Source organism: Pleurodeles waltl, chromosome 4_2, assembly GCF_031143425.1.
Source record: "Pleurodeles waltl isolate 20211129_DDA chromosome 4_2, aPleWal1.hap1.20221129, whole genome shotgun sequence".
NCBI lineage: Eukaryota > Metazoa > Chordata > Amphibia > Caudata > Salamandridae > Pleurodeles > Pleurodeles waltl.
Genome location: NC_090443.1, coordinates 287,142,393 through 287,162,031, shown reverse-complemented (window position 1 = coordinate 287,162,031; position 19,639 = coordinate 287,142,393). Strand labels below are relative to the sequence as shown.

Genomic DNA, 19,639 nt, shown 5'->3' with positions numbered 1-19,639 from the left:
ATTTCCACATCGAGTTATATACAGTAACACTTTGTTTTGCACCTGCCGATATCCTAATTCGTTTTTCTAGTGTTCATTTTCCAACCCTTTCCGAACGTTATTGCCTTAATTTGCACTTTGTGCCATACCATTTATGTACTACATTGATCAAGTAGTATCATATGTATCGCTTAAGATGGCCCCCATAATTTCCTGTGGCTCCAGTCACTTTCTATCCCTTCTCTAACTTAGTCCGTTTTCTATTTTTAACTATTCTCATATACGTGGTCACTCAGCGTGGCGCTGTGTTACTTTGCCTACACAGCGCACGCACGCCGTTATCGTCTCTTTCTGACCCTCTTGGGACCGGGAGAGGACAGGTAAGGGGCTCTTCCTATAATGCAGTTTTCCTGATGTCCCGTTTTCATTTGCCAGCAATTTACGGGTTGGAGTATTATATGTATATATTTTTCCAAACATACACGAGCAATTCCTGTTTGTGTGCTCACTGTTCTTCGACACAGGAACGTTACTATGCCGTTAATGTCCCATGTCACCGAAACTGGCATAGATACAGCTTATGGATACCTGTGCATTACATTTCCTTTGTGATTACTATGACCATTATTTGTGTAGCCCTCCTGCTACATAGTGTGTTTGGACCTTCCTACGGACCCGTTTTTTGAGGAAAAAAAAATGTTTCTAAAGTACACTTACTACATAGGAGATCTTCCTGATATATAGATACCTTTTTTTGGGATTGCACCACTATTGTGTAACCTTGGAGTGTATTGGAAATAGAATCCTACCCCCTTAGCTTCACTTATATATATATTAAATTTTTTTCTTTTGCGCTTGATATTCTTCCCTTTTGTTTGTTGATTGCTGTGTTCGGTCAGTGGTGGGTTTCTCTCATGGTGGTTGTGTTTCAATAAATTCTTGTCCTATAGGTGTTTGGGCTTATCAGGGCCCCCCCACGTACTACTCATAAGACTTCGGATAGTTGGCATATACAGCCTAAACATCATACAGGACCCACGTTTCCTGTGACTAAGAGACATCATTTGGACTCAGAAATCAATCCATGTATATGGTATGCTTTGGACAGTTTCCTGCTTTTGCACAAGTTTTGGTATGTTTGCATACTATACCTGTTTTACACACTAGGGTTGTTTCATTTTTAAGTATTGTGGGACTGTTCTTTAGTCCTTTATAAGCATCCTGTCCACGTACTCACTTGTATGGGTAAGATTGTGCTTCTCTGCTATTATGGTCGGGCCGCCGCATGTCTTTATGCATACTACTATAAGTCCTTTGAAAACTTACTATATCTTCGGCGTCAACACAGAAAGGTCCACTCTATTTTCCTCTCCATAAACTGTTACACATCTGGTTTATATTCTAGGTTCTTACAAATAATCTCACGTTTTCTGACTTTTTACTCACACTACTTGGGCAATTCTCAGGAGACTTTGATCTCACACTCAGCATGAGAGTATCTTAACTTCAAATTTCTTTGAGCTCTTTACAGTTTTGAATCCTTGGAATGTTTTCTTATAGTTTTTCTTACAATTTTTTCACACGTTTGTGTGTCTGTGTGTGTTATTCACCATGTCTGCGTTTTTTTGTTGTATTTAAGAGCTACCATCTTTCCCTTGTTGCAGCCTTGAAAAAGTCCTGCTGGACGAAACACGTGTTGGCTGTCTCTGAACATTTATGTTTCTATGCTTTTCAACATAAGGAATTAAAACTTCTGGATTTCTGCTTACTGTGGACTTATTATTTGGAGTGCCCTGGTATTTTCTGTTTTCAATTTGACTTTACAGCACGGCTCAGAGGAGGCATCCTCGTATTCTTCCTTGTTCTGTGCAATGTAATACCCGTGGTGGTTGGGTATTTATACCAGGTTGGCACCCTTCTCATGACTTTGTTGTATCCACCCGGACATCGTTGTTTCTGTTTCAGATGTGCAATTTATAAGCATCAACCACCTATTTAGTAATATTTACCTACAAGCTGATTCTTTCTAAGTCCCCCGTTTCCATAAGATTCCACTGGGTGCCCAACACCAACATTAACCTTTGCACCAGCCCAGCGCCATGTTGCTGGTGGTGCACCCTTGGTGTCTTACTAAGCTTTGCCCTGTGGCCACCTTAACCCCTAAGGTCTGGGATCATAGGTCAAGTACTTACCTGCAAATTGTGTTGTTACTTTTCCTCCCCTATGACTGCATTGCATTGTATGAGAAATTGCACCAGGTCAATTTTTGAAACTGAAAAGTATCACTTACCTGTAAACTGTTTTACCCATTCTTCTAACTGTACTTACCTGCAACAAAGATACTTTTGGTTCTAGAAATAAAGTAACAAATAATATTTTTGATACATAAAACAATTGGTCTGGAGTTAGTCATTGTGTGCCTCATTTCTTGATTGTATGTGTAGAACAAATGCTTAGCACTACCCTGTGATAAGCTTAACTGCTCTACCATATTACAACAAAAGAGAGCATTAATATTATCTATTTGAGCCTCTGTAAAGCCTCTGGGGATCCACTGGACTCTGTGCACACTATACCTTAATCTAGTATAGTATATACAGAGCCAGCTTCCTACCCCCCTTCCATTTTTGCTTTTGGATTCAACCTCTGAAGTAGGATTTTGTTTAGCTTGCAGCCTTATTCTTCTGTTTATGTGTATCAAAGATAATTTGTTGAAAATGAAGGGCACTTTATTACCTTCTGTTGTATTTAGGATGTATTCACATTTTGTCTTAATAATATTCTTATAATAATACTTTAGTAATATAATTCGAAATATAGTAATGTTACAGTCTGTTCCACCTTTCTCTGAATGTATCATCTACCTTTGGAATGTTGATGTACTGTGTAGGTCCTGTTAAGGCTGTTATGACAGGTATCATCTGTGGCACCTGTTTAAGAGATTGGGCATGGATGTTGTTGTTTGGGAATCTTTATTGTGAAGATTATTAATTACAACACCAGTGACCACTAGTGGTGCAGGGGGCAACTTTCAAACAACACCCCCCCTGAATCTTTGTGGATCCAAACAGCAGGAACCATGTAGACTCATTTTCTGTGGAACTGGTGAAAAAAACACATGCTTAGATAAACCGTTGTTTTCCAAGATCGTGATGTTCCTTCCCCAGCTGCTGTGTCAAGCTGCAGTGTGTCAGCCGGATTGTTGTGAAGAGCAGTGGTCGGTGATCAAGAGACTCATGTGCAGTTCCTCCTGTAGTATCATTTGGTCACGATGTGAAGGAGGCGGGAACACTGTTTACCTGATGTGCGGCGACTATGAATTGTGGATGTGACAGATTGAGTTAGGCGGTTGCGCCCATGACGTGAAGAAGACAGTTGTGCTTTTTACTACTAGTTGCGGTTCTTGACACACTATATTAAGCAATCTCGGAGTTGTGCTGTTGCCGAGCACAGTTTTCCACACACTATTGCGGTAGGGAAGTGTGCACTTTGTATTGTGTGCCCCATCACTAAAGTATTTCGGAGGACTGATCATCATATTAAAACTTCAGTTTTCCTCATTACTGGTTTGCCATTGCCATGTGGACGGATGTACCAAGTTTTCTGTGCTCTCCTGTCACAGCATTTTCCCGGCGTCAGTCAATGAGTGTTGAGTCATCACCAGAAAACATCCTGCATTTGTCAGAAATTGAAGCCATTCCTGTTTCATATTAATGGTGACACCCAATAATCGTTACTGTTATTTATTGAAATTTTGTGTGTGGGGATTAAAATTAATGTGAACTTGAATAACTAGAAACTAAGGGCCTGATTATGAGTACGGCCGCCCTGGGACCGCAGTATCCGCAGTGGCAGTCCAACTGCCGCATCCTTGGCAGTCCGATAGCCAGATTATGAGGATGGTGGTCGAACCACCACGAGACTGCAACACAACTGCTAGAATCTTGGATACCGCGATGTTAGGGAAGGCCGTAGTAGTCAATTTCTGCAGTGCTGATGCCGACATCGCCATGCTGATCACAACCCGCCTTTCCACTGAGGTTTTCATGACCCCACCATGAAAAGCTCAGCGGAGAGGCAGGGAAGAGCCCCAAACAGGGCCCCAGGACGATTTTAAACCAATTGAGCAGCGTGGCTGGGGGCATGTGTTGTGCCCCCCATGCCTGCACTGTTGGTGTACACTGTTGCCATGCACAACGTTGTGTATGGCAACAGTGCACCTGAGGTGGATCTGGCGTACTGCAGTGGCATGTTTTTATGGCTCACTTTCTGAGCCGAAGCATTCAGCCTCAGTGACTGCCACAGACACTACCCCCAGTATGGCGGTAGTGTCGTAATACGGCAGTGGGGAGGCCTCTGACTTTGCAGCGTCCAGCCGACCGCCATATTGGCGGTCCGGCGGCCAGACCGCCAAACTCAAAATCAGGCCCCTAAATGTTATAGGAAAAAAACCATTAATAATATAAGTGAAGGTTATACAGTTCATATAAAGGTGATTCACATATTTCTGTTCTAGTTGTACTTGTAATTCTATTTTTTGTTATTTTCTCACTTATTTAATTAGAATGGCTGCCACAAGTGTGAACAGCGACTTTTCTGTTTGACACTTGTGAATCTATTTTACTATGGAAAAGGTGGATAAAGTTATTTGAGTTTGATCTAATTGCTATTTGGAGGTGAGAAATTCCCATCAGTGAGGAAATAATAATTTAGCTATTGAGGGTAGTAAGGTTTTTGCAAATCTTCCGGAACTGGATGACGATGATGGTTCTGGAGACACTGATGTGTATGCATGTGCTGTTAAGAAATTGGAGCAACAATTCAGGGAAAAAATAAATGTGGTTCTTGAGGGGCTTAAGGTTTTGAGAAAGTCTCAAGGAAAGAATGAGAAAGTAAGTAGTTATGTTGCTATTCATAGAGGGTTAGCTGATATGTGTGAATTTTGAGAGTTAACTCATTCTCTCATCAGAGATCAATCAGTGCATTGCACAAATAATCCTAAAATTCAAGAGAAAGTTTTAGTTGGTAATTCTCATTTAAAGGATGCTAAAGATAAAGCAAAACGTATTGAACATACTGCAGATTATATTAGGGAGATAAAAGTATCAAATGAGCAGGCAGTGAATGAAATTGGTGATGAAAATATGAAGGTATCGTAAGTGAAGAAACAAATTGACGAGTAAAGGAGTTTACCAAAGAAAAATATTATCAAGAGGACAAGTTAAAATGTTTCAGATATGGAAGTACAGGACATTTAGCTAACAAAATAAATTGTTTAGCAAGAATTGGTGTGTGCAGAAAGGGTAATTTTACCAGAGTTTGTAAGGATTTTGGTGGTAAAATAGTCAGTACTATTGGCTAAAATGAGGAATAAAAACAAAAATTAGTTTTCCAAGTACAGAAAAAAAAGGATGCATAATTGATATGTTGTGAAATTGACTTCGAAGGTCAGAAAATTAGAGTATTTGTGGATTCATGCTCCCCTTTCACTTTCATTGATAGTGACACTTTTCTTTTTAATTTTGACATAGGTACATATACTTTTCAAAAGCCTGATGTAACATAAGTAGGCTACAATAGAGGTCTCATTCCTGTTGAGGGAATGGTAACTATGAAAACTTCTTTTAAGGATAGCAGTACTGTTGGAAAAATTATCATAGGGAAAAATTGATTCAATTTTTAGGGGTGGGGACATCAAACAGATTTAGGTATCAAGCTAGACCCCACATCAGATGAACAAGTAAAGTTGGTTGAGAGATCGATTTATGGTATGAAGTTATGTGATGAATTTCCCAAAGCTTTAATCGACAAGTTAGGTAATTCAAGGAATTTTCAGCATAGACTAAAACTAAACGAAAATGCTAAGCCAGTAGTACACAAAAGCAGAAAAATAACCCTCACGATGGAGGAACGTTTAATTCAAGAATTAAAGAAGTTAACAAAGCAAAGAGTGATTGAACCTATAGAGTGTGTGGAAAGGGTATGGCATCCAAATCAAAAGGCAATTCTATTTGGTTGTGCATAGATCTGAGGGAGCTTAATGTCAATATCTGGGTGGATCGCCATCCACTACCAAAAATAAATGAAATGTTAAGCATGGTAGGTGATGCAGAACTGTTCACAGTCATAGATCTCTTTTCAGCGTACCACCAGGTTGAGCTGCACCCAAGTAGTAGACATTTAACTTAATTTATTACACCATTTGGAATGTATAGATTTCGTAGAGTGCCTTTTGGCCTTGCATGTGCTGCACCAGTATTTCAAAGAGTGATGCAACAAATTTTAAAAGAAGCTGACTATGTACTATGTTATCATGATGATTTGTTAATATTTGGAGACACAGAAGAGAAACACAATATGGTACTCAGAGCAGTGCTGAATAAATTAAGGAAGCTGGAATCACATAAAAAAAAGATAAATGTCAAATTGGGGTGAGATCAGTTACATATTTAAGCTGTTTACTATCAAAAGAAGGTATAAAACCAAAACATGATCTAGTTGAAGCAATTAAATTAGCTCCAGCTCCTAACAAGAAAGAGGAAATCAAGTCATTGTTATGCCTCTCAGAGTATTACTCCAAATGTATGAAGAAGTTTGCTGATATCACATACCCTTTGAGGATATTGTTGAAGAAACATGAAAAATGTAATTGGGAAGCTGATTGTCAAATCGTTTTCTGTTAAAAGCATGGAAAGAATCACACCTAGCATCTCCAGGTGCTTTCTTGGGTTGGAAGGTTCTAATTTCAAGATTGTGTATATTCCTGCTGTAAAGAAGTGAGCAGCAGACTGTCTCTCCAGACTGCCATTTCCTGAAAAGGGGAGTATAAAGTAGTAATGTAGAGGAATTTGTGGTGACATCTATCACTGAGTGTTTAAATGCTAAGGAATGGCAGGATAACATGAAATTAGATCAAGTATTACACAAAATTAAAGGGTTGGTAATAAATGGATGGCCTAAGAGGTGTTCTGAACTAGATGCTCTTAAGAAAAGTTTCTGGGAAAAACGAAATGAACTATACATTAAGGTGAAACATAATATAGAGGAGATAAGTTTGTTCCACTGTAAGGGTTGTATGGAAAGCTCATCAACGTAAGTCATGAAGGTCATTTAGGCTGCACTTTGTCAAAGAACAAGGCAAATTGTCATTACTGGTGGCCTCGCATGGATTCCATGATTGAGAACAGTATAAGATAGTGTGTAAGTTGCGCATTCAATGACAAAAGGAAACAAGTCAACAAGAATCCTATATCTGCAGTAGATGTACCTTCTACTCCCTGGAACAAAATTGCATTAGCCATTATAGGACCTATGAATTGTAGTGATCTGGGGCGAAGATTTATTTTTAGAAATGGGGTGTAGTCAAGGTGGTGGACAACACTAATACAAGTCCAATAATCAAGTTTTTATGGTTTAAATTGGTTTCTTTGTCATTATTGTAAAAGGGGGAGAGAATTGTACACCACTCACCTACATCCAATGGCCAGTGAGATATAATCAGAACAAAGGCAACTGGGAAGGGCAGAGGTAAGGGGGGGAGGAGTGTGTCATGAATGAGTTACGAGCTCAGGATATATGACCTATCTATCCAGGTTGGTTGTCTCTAGTGGAAATGTAAGGATATGTGTCGGAGTACTGGGGATCATATGTATACTGCCCACTCCGGGGATCAGTCGTTATGCTATTCCGCCATTGTGAGGTGTAGGATGCGCAAGTAAGCAGGGCAGTTGAGTTCCCTAAATTCCTGAGAGAGGTACCGTAGACAGGGTTCTCAGGTCTTAGAAAATTGGGGGAGCCTTTGGTTAATTGTACCTGTCAGATTTTCCATACCTATGAGGTCCCATAGTTTGTGGAGCCAGCCTAGGTGAATGGGAATTTTAGCTGTGCCCCATCTGGCGTAGGGGACCTGTTTGGCAGCGCATAGGGCTAGGGTGATAGCACACCGTTTTGTGGATCTCCATGGGTAGGTGAGGGTGTTTGGGAGACCCAGTAATATATAACTTGGAAATCTGGGGAGTTCTGTGTCGTATATGTGATCAGTGGCCGTTAAGATATCCACCCAGTATTGGTGAAGCCTAAGACGTCTCCAAAGAAGGTGAGTTAGTGTTCCTGTTTGTCCACAACCCCTCTAACAAGATGCATCTCCATCCCGTTTCCATTGTGCAGTGCGTGCCGGGGTGTAGTACCAACAGTGAACTAACTTAAGAAGTGTCTCTTTGTCGGCCGCGCTGCAGACTGAGGTGTTAGCCCTCTTCTGGATGTCTGCCCGTTCTCTAATAGTAAAGGAGCGCACAAATTCACGTTTCCAGCGGTGGGGACTTGTGTCTTATTTAGGAAGGCATAAATATCAAAGAGTATGTACTTATCTGTTTGCCTAGTCATCAACCATTGTTCAAACAAAGGATGTCAAAGGGTGGCTAGCATGTAGGCGTGTAGTAGGCTGTGTAACCCAGTGACAAATAGCAACATATTGCCTGTGTGCCGAGGGGGTAGGCCATTTTCCTGTTGCAGCTGAGGAAATGTCATGAGTCCTAGGTGGTCAAAAAGATCACCTATGCACTTACAATTGGTTGTTGCCATTGCATATATGTATTTCCCTGGCAGGCTGGGGGAAAATCAGGATTCCCCGTTATGGGGTTTGGGGGGAGAAAGGGGTGGATAATCGCTTCACTGATTGGACCTTATCCCATGCGTCCATAAGGGCTCTAAGAATTGGCGAAATATATACTCTGAGTGGTCTATGAGGCTGCCAGGGTACTTTCTAAATGTGGATGCCTGCAACTGCTTAGGGCTTAGCCCATTCTACCAAGTAATAGAGCTGCGCTGCCTGATAATAATAGATAAGGTGGGGGGTTCCCAGGCCTCCCTTTGCTGATGGTAAATAAGCCTGTTTCTTGGCTATCTGGGCTTTCTTGCCCACCCAGATATAGTCGTCAAGTGGCGTTGTAGGACTTTGGTGGAGGTGGTAATGATAGCATTTGCATGGCATATAGGATTCTAGGTAACAGCGTCATTTTAATTGCCACTATACGCCCCAGCCATGAGAGAATATGGGGGTCATTACAACCCTGGCGGACGGTGTTAAAGGTGCGGTAATACCGAAAACAGGCCGGCAGACAAAAAAAGGGAACATAGACAGCCACTTTAACACACCGCCCGCCACGGCGGTACAGACAAGCAGCGCGGCAGTCACCGCCAACAGACAAGCGGAAGACAATGTACCGCCCACAGTATCACAACCCTCCAATCCGCCACCTTTTCAGGGGCGGATTCACCATGGATAAAAACACGGTGGAAACAGCTTTTGCAATGGAGAAAACACTCACCTCAACACACTCCACGAGGAAGGAGGACACCATGGAGCCGGAATTACAAATACTCCCTGCCCTTGTCTTCCTGCTCATCTACGAACACCAGCAACGGCGGCGCCGAAGACAACAGTGAGTACTGCACCTACGACATAGGGGAGGGGGGAGGCAAAAGTCAGGGACACACACACGCAACACCCCCACCCCCACCCCCACCCTCGCACATTACAACACACACACCAATGCATTTCCAAACATCACAGTAACAACCCACAACCCCCCCGGAAGAATGCAAAGACAAAAGGAAATCAGTCCAAACATTGTAATGTATCAAAATACAGTTCCAAATATATACAGATATATATACACATTCAAAATTATATACATTACGAGAAGTAGTGCAGGTATGCACATATCAATGTCCGTGCACCACTGGTCCGAAAATGCATGGGCGAGGCCCACACTAGATACCTGTCCACAAACGGAGAGAACACTGCAGGTGCATCAGATAGAAATACAACAGGCACCTCAGGGGGAAGGGAAGGGGGGGCACCTCAGCCAGATTACAGCACCACGCCAGATCTACGACGGGGCTCCATGCCCATTGATGTATCCTGGGGAGTGCAAAGCCACAGTCTCTCAAGTCTCTACAGTGGGTGGTTTGCCCACTGTTACATCCTGGGTAGTGCAAAGCCACAGTCTCTCAAATCTCTACAGTTGGTGGTTTGCCCACTGTTCCATCCTGGGGAGTGCAAAGCCACAGTCTCTCAAGTGGATAACAGTCTCCACTGGTTCTGGAGGGGGAATGGTGCCCAGAGTGCTTCATCCTGTTAAGGACAGACGGAGTTGATGCATGTGTCCACTGGTTCTGGAGGGGGAATGGTGCCCAGACTGCATCAGGCTCCCTGTGACGGTTCCTGTACCGTCACTGGCCCAGCTGCACATGGGATAACGATACTTGATGTGGCAGTGTTTTCCTTGTTCAGCGGTGCTTTGCCCTCTTCATCGGTGCTTTGCCATGGCAGTCTCTGACCTGTTCAGCGGTGCTTTTCCCTGTTCAGCGGTCTTCACCATGGCGTTCTTTTCCTTGAGCAGCGGTGCTTTGCCATGGCGGTCTCTGACCTGTTCAGCTGTGCTTTTCCTTGTGCAGCAGTCTTCACCATGCCTGTCTTTTCCTTGAGCAGCAGTGCTTTGCCATGGCGGTCTCTGACATGTTCAGCTGTGCTTTTCCTTGTGCAGCGGTGCTTTGCCATGGCGGTCTCTGACATGTTCAGCTGTGCTTTTCCTTGTGCAGCGGTGCTTTGCCATGGTGGTCTCTGACCTGTTCAGCGGTGCTTTGCCCTGTTCAGCGGTGCTTTGCCATGGCGGTCTCTGACCTGTTCAGCGGTGCTTTGCCCTGTTCAGCAGTCTTCACCATGGCGGTCTTTTCCTTGTGCAGCGGTGCTTTGCCATGGCGGTCTCTGACCTGTTCAGCTGTGCTTTTCCTTGTGCAGCGGTGCTTTGCCATGGCGGTCTCTGACCTGTTCAGCGGTGCTTTTCCTTGTGCAGCGGTGCTTTGCCATGGCGGTCTCTGACCTGTTCAGCGGTGCTTTGCCCTGTTCAGCAGTCTTCACCATGGCGGTCTTTTCCTTGTGCAGCGGTGCTTTTCCATGGCGGTCTCTGACCTGTGCATTGGTGTGTGGCATGACGCTCCCTCATTGCCCAGCGGGGCTGTGGCTGCCAGGGCCCTCCTGGGCACTGACTCTGGCGGTGGTCTCCTGACCAGTGACGACGATGCTGGCGGTGGCGTCCCGGCCGCCGGGGAGGATGGCGCCCTTCTCCGCCGTGCTGCTCTTACCAGACTTCTTCTGGCCCCTCACCACCTTTGGGGGAGTCACAGCTAACTCTGCAATCCCCCTGGGACCCTTGTGAGCAGTTTTGCCGCCAGGAGTCTTCACCCTGTCCCGTCGGCCACTTTCCAACATGAGGTGCTTCACAGGGGGTGGACTGGCAGTGCTTTGACTCCATGTCACACTGGCTGCCCTGGTGGCCGGTGCACTCCACACACCTTGAACACGCACCACAGGTCCTGGTGTTTTTTTGGCTGAGGTGCTACTACGGGACTTATGAATTGGAGGGGTGGTGGCAAAGAGGTCAACGTTGCTGAGGAAGAGTTGCTGACGAAGACTGGGATGGGTAGCTGGAGGGGGTCTGGGAATGGAGGAAGAGGAGGTGGTTGTAGGAGGTGTAACTTTAGGTGTTTTGGGTGCGGGTGCAGGTACTGGAGGCTGTCGTGAGGTGGATGGATGTTGGGTGTGTGGATGCCCGCGTTTGTGTACTTTGGGCGGGGGGGTCACAGACACACTGGGAGTGGACACAGGGGACGTGTAAATGGTAGTGGGGGTAGTGAGTGCAGGTGAGCGGGGTGTGGTGCTGGGTGTTCTGGTGCGAGTCCTAGTGCCTGTAGATGTAGTGCATGCAGGTGAGAGTGTAGACGACACTTGGAGGGAGGAGGGAGACGACGAGGAGGGGGACACAGTGGAGGCAGTGGATGTTGCTGTGTCTGTATGTGGGTGATGCTTGCGAGAGTGCCTGTGGGTTGTGTGGTGCCTATGTTTGCCTGAGCTACTTGTGTGTGTTGAGGTGTATGCATGCTTGTGTGATGGTGTGCTTGGGATAGGCTGGGGTACAGGGGATTGGGTCTGGGTAGAGGAAGTTGGAGGGGGGAGGCTAGATACAGGGACAATGGCTGCCATCAGTGCTGAGGCCAGAGATTGCAGGGTTCGATGATGGGCAGCCTGACCAGAATGAATGCCCTCCAGGAATGCATTAGTGTGTTGCAACTCCCTTTCTACACCCTGGATGGCATTCACAATGGTAGACTGCCCAACAGTGAGTGACCTGAGGAGGTCAATGGCCTCCTCACTGAGGGCAGCAGGGGTGACAGGGGCAGGGGCTGAGGTGCCTGGGGCGAAGGTGATGCCCACCCTCCTGGGTGAGCGGGCACGGGGCGAACGCTGTGGGGCTGCTGGGAGGGCGGTGCTGGTAGGGGAGGTGGCGGCTGTACCTGTAGAAGTGGGGGGCACAGATGGTGCCGCCACCACAAGGGAGCTCCCATCGGCGGACGAGTCTGTGTCGCTGGTTGGTGATCCTGTGCCCGGCGTGAAGCTCCCCTCGCCCTTCGTCCCACTGGTGTATTCAGAGTCTGTGGTGTGGCCCTCCATGGCCATGTGGGATGCAGCTCCCTCGTGCTCCGGTGCCACTGTACCTCCACCTGATGATACTGATGCACAAAAGAACAGGGAGAGCAGAAAAAGGAGGGTGGGACGACAGAAGAAAGACAGGTTGAGTGCATGGCTTACCGCTACCGTTGGCGGACAATACAGACACAGCAGCCCCCTGCACTACGCCATGCTCTTGGCCACTACAGATGCAATTCCTGGGATCTGGCCTACATGGCTATGGTGGACATCTGCACACATGGATGCCACAGGGGCATGTATACCTGTACTTGGCCCTCTACTGGGGTGGAGTGGCACATGGCTTGCATTACAGAGGGGCCTAGCCTACGTTAGTCGCCCTGGCCTAGGAAAACCCACAGCCCTCCTCCCCCACCCAGACCCCTCCACTGCGGGCAAAGTCCCCAGAATGAGAGTGTACTCACCCCCTTGTGTCTGCTGTGATGCCCTCAAGCGCCCATCCAACTCCGGGTAGGCCACCGCCAGGATCCTGAACATCAGGGGGGTCATGGGGCGACGGGCACCCCTCCCACGTTGGGAGGCCATCCCCAGCTGAGCCTCCGCCGTCTACTTGCTCCAGCGGTGAATGTCCTCCCATCTTTTCCGGCAGTGGGTGCCCCGTCTCTGGTGGACCCCCAGGGTCCGGACGTCCTTGGCGATGGCATGCCAAATGTCCTTCTTCTGGTGGGCGCTGACCTACATGACATGCACAGGGGAAGAAGAGAAGTCATTACCAACTGCCCCGTCGATGTGAGTGGCCCCCATCCCTACCCTTGCCATGTGGCACATGCATTCACAGTCCTTCATGTTCCCTGAACTCTGCCCCCTTCCTTCTTACAACCAGCCCTCTCCACCCAGGCATAGCCCATACAACGTGCTCCCTGTGTACATACCTGTTGGTCTGGAGGACCGTAGAGTAGCGTGTACTGGGTGAGGACCCCGTCCACGAGCTTCTCCAACTCCTGAGCAGTGAAGGCAGGGGCCCTTTCCCCAGACGCAGCAGCCATTGTCTCTTCCAGACCGAGGTCACAGCAGCACTTGCAGTGTAGGTCCTCTCCTGTCGAAGATCAGGTATCGAGTGATTAAATGCTATGTTCCCTGGCTCTGTGCATGACGCCTACATCCTGCGGAATAGCAGTACCCCGTATGTGATGGGCCAACTCCAGAGTCACTGTGTGTGGCTATTAGGGGACTCTGGTTACCCCAACCTGTCCTGGCTATTGACCCCAGTGAGGAATCCCAGGACCAGGGCAGAGGAACGCTACAATGAGGCCCATGGGCGGACTAGAAGGGTGATCAAACGCACCTTCGGTCCCCTGTGTTCCTGTGCCTCCGTCCCCTGGACTGTGTGCCCACTACCACTGCCCCCAGGTCCCTGTTGTTGTTGGGGTGGTGGGTTATCCTGGGTTCCCTGTAGTGGTGGACACACCGCTGATTGACGTCTCCTGGATACAGAGGTATGGGCCCGCTGGGTGGGTGCTGTGCTGGTGTTACCAGAGGGTGGAAGGTCAGTGTTGGGCTGTGCCTGTGCAAGGGGAACCGACTGTCCCGAGGCCCACCATGGTCCGGGCTGGTCATCAGGATCCAGTAGGGCAGAGCTGCTGTCATCACTGTGGGCCTCTTCTGTGGGTGGAGTGGAGATGTCTGGACCCTCCGGTGTGGTGACGTTCCTTAGTGGTCCTGCAGGGATATGAGAGCATGATTATTGCATGTGTGTGTGTAATGGTGTGCAATGGGTGGGTGTGCGTGTACCCCAGTGCAAGCATTCCTGTGTGTGGGTTTGTGTGATGATGGTTAGGGGGTTGTTCTGGGTATGTGCAGTGAGCATGCTTTGGTGAGAGGTGACCATGCTTAGTTGTGTCATGCAGGGCTTGGTGTTGGGATGAGTGGTTTGTGTTATTAGTACATTAGTGAGGATTTGGGGTGATAGGGGAGGGTATGAGGGTGTGATAGCATGCAGGTAGGGTGGGGAATATGATAGTTAAGATTTGACTTACCAGTGTCCATTCCTCTACCGACTCCTCCAAGGCCCTCTGGATGCATGATGGTCAAGACTTGCTCCTCCCATGTTGTTAGTTGTGGGGGAGGAGGTGGGGGTCCGCCGCCAGTCCGCTGTACCGCGATGTTGTGCCTGGAGACCACAGAACGCACCTTCCCCCGTAGGTCATTCCACCTCTTCCTGATGCCCTCCCGATTTCTTGGATGCTGTCCCACAGCGTTGACCCTGTCCACGATTCTGTGCCATAGCTCCATCTTCCTGGATATGGAGGTGTGCTGCACCTGTGAGCCAAATAGCTGTGGCTCTACCCGTAGGATTTCCTCCACCATGACCCTGAGATCCTCCTCGGAAAACCGGGGGTGTCTTTGGCGTGACATGGGGTGGTGGGTGATGTGTGGGGTGGTGTAAGTGTTGATGTGTGTGGTGATGTGTAGTGGTGTGTGGTGTTTTGTGTGTTGAATGTTGTATGGGTGATGGTGTTGTGTGCCTCTGTGTGGTGGGGTTCTCAATTGCTGTGCTCTCTGTATCTCTGGCCTTCGTTTGTGAATTATGGTCATAGGGGTTTGTGGGTGATGTGGGTGTGTGTTTTATATTGTGTTGGGTGTGTGGGAGTGGTGTTTGTATGTGTGTCAGGTGTGTGTATTTGGAATTGTCCAATGTGGCAGTGTTTTGGAGATGTGTGTGTATTTTGAGCACGGCGGTGTGTACCACCAATGGAATAACGCGGTTGAAAGACCGCTGCGTCGATTCGTGTGTCGTGATAGCATGGGCGTGTTTCTGTTGGCGTGACGGTGGAGGAATTATTTTCGCCAGTTTAACACTGACCTTTGGTGTGGCGGAGTTGTGTGGGTGTCTGAATATCGGCGGATTCCGAGATGTGTGTCATAATAGCTGTGGTGGTATTCCGCGACCGCGGTGGTGTTTTGGCGGTCTTCGGTACGGCGGTAAGCGGCTTTTACCGCCGATGTTGTAATGAGGGCCTATATCTTTTCTAGATGTGTAGGGTAGAGCGAGTGTTTATGAGGAGGGTCTTGTAATTGGTCTCAGCAGTCTGTGTTGGAGTAGAGTTGATTTGGAGACCTACATATGTTACCCCTTGGTTGGCCCACGTGAAGGAGAATTGGCGTATAAGGGAGGGTTGGTCAGGCTTGAGCACTTTGAGCTTAAGGATTTGTGATTTCTGCAAATTAACTTTGAACCCACAGGCCTTCCCAAATGTGTCCAGTTCACTCACCAGGGGGGGCAAATGATTGAAGAGGGTGTGACAAAGCCACCATAATGTCATCTGTGTAGAGTGCTAGTTTATGCTTCCCCCCCTCATTGCAATACCAGTTATCACTAGATTCCTGTGGACACGCTTTGCAAAAGGCTCCATGTACAAAGCAAAGAGAAGCAGTGATAACGGCCAGCCCTGTTGAGTGCCCCGTGCAACATCAAACATGGAGGAGTTCAAGCCACTGACACAGACCACCGCCTGGGGTCCCGAGTAGCGACACCAAATCCAGTTTCCGAACCGCTGGCCAAGGCCCACTTCACTCAGTACTAGTTGTAGGTATGGCCAATGTACCTGGTTAAAACCCTTCTCGGCCTGTTTTTTGTCTATTAAGTGACAAAGGCATTTGGTTTTTGTCGCTGTACCCTCACTAAGGTATAAGACCTGTTTGGTCAGGGTCAACCAGCTGCTGCATGTAGGGGGCAAGGTATGCCGCTAGTATGGAAGTGAAAATGTTTGCACCCATGTTTAACAATAATATGGGGCAGAATGAGGAACATTGCCTAGGATCCTTTCCAGGTTTAGTTATGACGGTGATGGTCGCTATCTTCATTGTGTCAGTGATTAGCCGGTGGCTCTAACTGAATTATAAAGGCGGGTAAGGGTCGGGGTCAGCGAGGCTGCAAAATATTTAGAAAAATCGGAAGTGCAGCCATCATGTCCCGGTGCGTTGCGCATTTGGAGCCGGGAGATGGCAGCCAGAACTTTGTCTTTTCTGGATATCCCGGTCTAGGTGGGAGGCATCCTGGGTCGTGGTTTGGTCTAGTGGGGCTTGAGCTAGGTAAGAGGGGCAGCATCGTCCTCCTCTAGAGAATCTACTAGGCAGAGCGTGGCATAGAAGCGTTCAAAGGCCTGCACAATATGGTCATCCTCAGAGAGGCCAATACCTTGCGGGCCCTCTAATTCCGATACCCGTTGTTTAACGGCCAGAGCTTGTAAGTGGTGGGCCAGCAGGCTTCCCGCTTTGTTGCCCCCTGTATAATATCTGTCAGGTACGGAGGAGAGCAAATTCTGCTCTATCCATATGAAGTGCTCTAAGCTGCTTGCAGGTAGTGTTGAGCTGGTCATTCACCTGGTGGGAACCTGTCCATTTATATGCCTCCTCCAATTGCTTTACCCATCCCTCTAAACTGAGTTGCTTTTCTTGTCTCTCTCATTTGAAGTGGGCTGCAATAGCTATAAACCGTCCTCTAATTACAGGTTTTATAGTGTCCCAAAGGAGTGCCACTGATATATCAGGAGTGTTGTCAGCCTCTAAAAAGTCTTTAATAGCAATCTTTATTTCCATGACAGTAGTCTCATTTGGTAGGAGTTTGTTGAGACACCAGATGCATTGAGAGTGAAGTAAGGCAGGCGTGCCATGAGGCTAATTAGAGAGTGGTCAGAGAGAGAAGCTGTTTCAATGTCGGCAGCTGTGGTGGCTGCTAAGAGACGCTGGATTATAAGGAAATAATCAATCCTTGCATATGAGTCGTGGACAGTGGAACAAATCGTATAGTCTCTTTCTGTGGGGTGGCAGCAACGCCATATTTCGACGAGCCTGTAGTCCTCGATTTGCTGGTGACCCTGTGATGTAAGAGCTCCCAACTAATCCACCCTCTGGTCAGACCTATCTAGGGTAGTATCTGGCAAAGGGCTGTAATCTCCCCCACTTAAAACATCCACATTTGCGGTGGTCATGACCTGTCACACTGCTTCTAGAACAAAGGATTCTTGTTGCTCATTCGGAGCATATAGGGTGGCAAATGTGAATGTGTACATCTGCATAGCGATGTGAAGGAATAGAAGTCTGTCCGAGATTTAAGCTTGTGTCTGGATCTCTCTGCCAGGGTAGTGAGAGGCTAATAAGATGGCAACTCCGCCTTCTTCTTATCTGTGGTGGAGGAAGAGTACTGGTGATCAAACCAGCGGGATTATAAACGCCCCCAGCTGCTTTGCGAAGGTGTGTTTCTTGATGCAGGCATTTATCGCATGCCTTTCAACATAGAAAGGAGCGCCAAGTGCTTTGACGTTGCATTGAGACCTCTAACGTAGCTAAGTATTTTCATCATCTAGAGTGTGGTGGAGGTAAATGAGCATGGTTGATTCCTATAGCGTGGTTATACCTTGGAGTGCCGTGTGAGGGGTTCCTGCAGTAGTAAGAAGGAGGTATATCCAATGGAGCTTTTGTAAATGGTGGGGTGCGGGGGAAAAGGGAAGAACAAAGGTAAGAACAATAGCAACAAACATAACTTTCACGGTCCCTGTCTGGGAGCACGAATGGTAAGTTGGACGAGTCCGTCCATGTCATGGTCATCAGTCTGCATCAGACTAAGGGGTAGGGAGCTCCATTGCCAGAGCAAGTCAGCTCGCTCAGGGAAGATGGATCCGATAATCATACCACCCTCTGGGATGGTCATCTATGCTTGTGGTCACCTTATGTGGGCTTGTGGTTGAGGTGGTGCAGAGGTGCCATTCATTAGTCATTGTCAGGGTCCAACGGAGCCTCCTGATTCCGAAGCCGGCAGAGGAGTGCTTCTCTGTGGCTTGCTGTAGCTCGCTGTAAGTTGGGTTGAGCCTTTCTCTTTTGGCTTCATGGAGCCTCGCAGGGCCTGTGATGGGCAGTTGGTGGCCTGCGATGAGAGGCAGAAGGCCTTTATGTCTGTCCAATGCGCCCTTGAGGGTGTGTATGATGTGAGTTTCCTTGTTCTAGATAAAGTTTAGACAAAAGAGGTGCCCCCAACAGTATTTGATCCCCTTTTCCTGCAGTAGTTTTGTAACAGGCTTTATCAGGCTTTGATGTTGTAGAGTGATGAGACAGATATCTTGATACAGCCACCCTGTGGTACCTCACATTTGATGGCATTGCGATCTTGTACAGCCTCCTTCTGGTTATAGTAATGTAGGGGAGTCAAGATGTCCTGAGGCATCCCTAGGGAGTGTAGGAAAGTACCACCTTTCTTGGCATGTCACCCCCAATTTCTGCCTGATTGTCAGTGTGTTTTGACTGTGTCACTGGGATCCTGCTAGTCAGGAACCCAGTGCTTATGGTTTATGGCTTGCTTGCCAGTGCACTTTTTTCTAAATTGTCACTGGAGCTCTGCTAATCAGAACTATAGTGCTCATGCTCTCTCTGTTTCTAAATTTGTCACTATAGTCTAGTGACTCCATATTTTCACTTCAAATTGGCATACTGGACCCCCCTTATAATTCCTAAGTATATGGTACCTATGTACCCAGGGCATTGGGTTTCCAGGAGATACTTATGGGCTGCAGCATTTCTTTTGCCACCTATATGGAGCTCATACAAACACTTCTTCTGGACTGCCATTGCAGCCTGAGTGAAATAATGTAAGCACTATTTCACAGCCATTTTTACAGCACCAGGTCACTTATAAGTCACCTATATGTCTAGCCTTCAGACCCTGAAGGCTAAGTGCGTAGTACCTGTGTGTGTGAGGGCACCCCTGCACTAGCAGAGGTACCCCCATGTCATCCAGGCCCATTTTCCCAGACTTCGTGAGTGCGGGGATGCCATTATAAGTTTGCACTACATATAAGTCAATACATATTTGTAGCTTCACAATGGTAACCCCGAATATGGCCATGTGAGGTGTCTTGGAACTGGAAATTGTACCCCCATACTGATTCTGGTATTGGGGGGGCAATTCCATGCACCCTGGGGGCTCCACCATGGACCCCCAGTACTGCCAAACCAGCTCTCTGAGGTTTCCATTGCAGCCCCAGCTGCTGCCACCTCACAGACAGGCTTCTGCTCTCCTGGGGCTTGTGCAGCCCGATCCAAGGAAGGCAGAATAAAGCATTACCTTTGGGACGGGGTGTTACACCCTCTCCCTTTGGAAATAGGTGTTACATTTATGGG

General features: G+C 47.3%; 1 protein-coding gene across 4 annotated transcripts in view; it reads left to right on the top strand.

Annotated features, from left to right (window-relative positions):
* The first annotated feature begins 271 nt into the window (after positions 1-271).
* NAGA (alpha-N-acetylgalactosaminidase) overlaps positions 272-19,639 on the top strand; it is a 315,980-nt gene continuing 296,612 nt past the window's right edge. For 2 of the 4 annotated variants that reach the window (XM_069231167.1, XM_069231164.1), the window contains exons 1-2: positions 273-359; positions 930-1,111. In XM_069231167.1, coding sequence (XP_069087268.1) covers positions 1,075-1,111 — 37 coding nt within the window. In that variant the 5' untranslated portion in view covers positions 273-359; positions 930-1,074. Of the gene's footprint in view, positions 360-929; positions 1,112-19,639 lie in introns of all 4 variants that reach the window. The other 2 variants (XM_069231166.1, XM_069231165.1) reach the window with 2 other exon arrangements.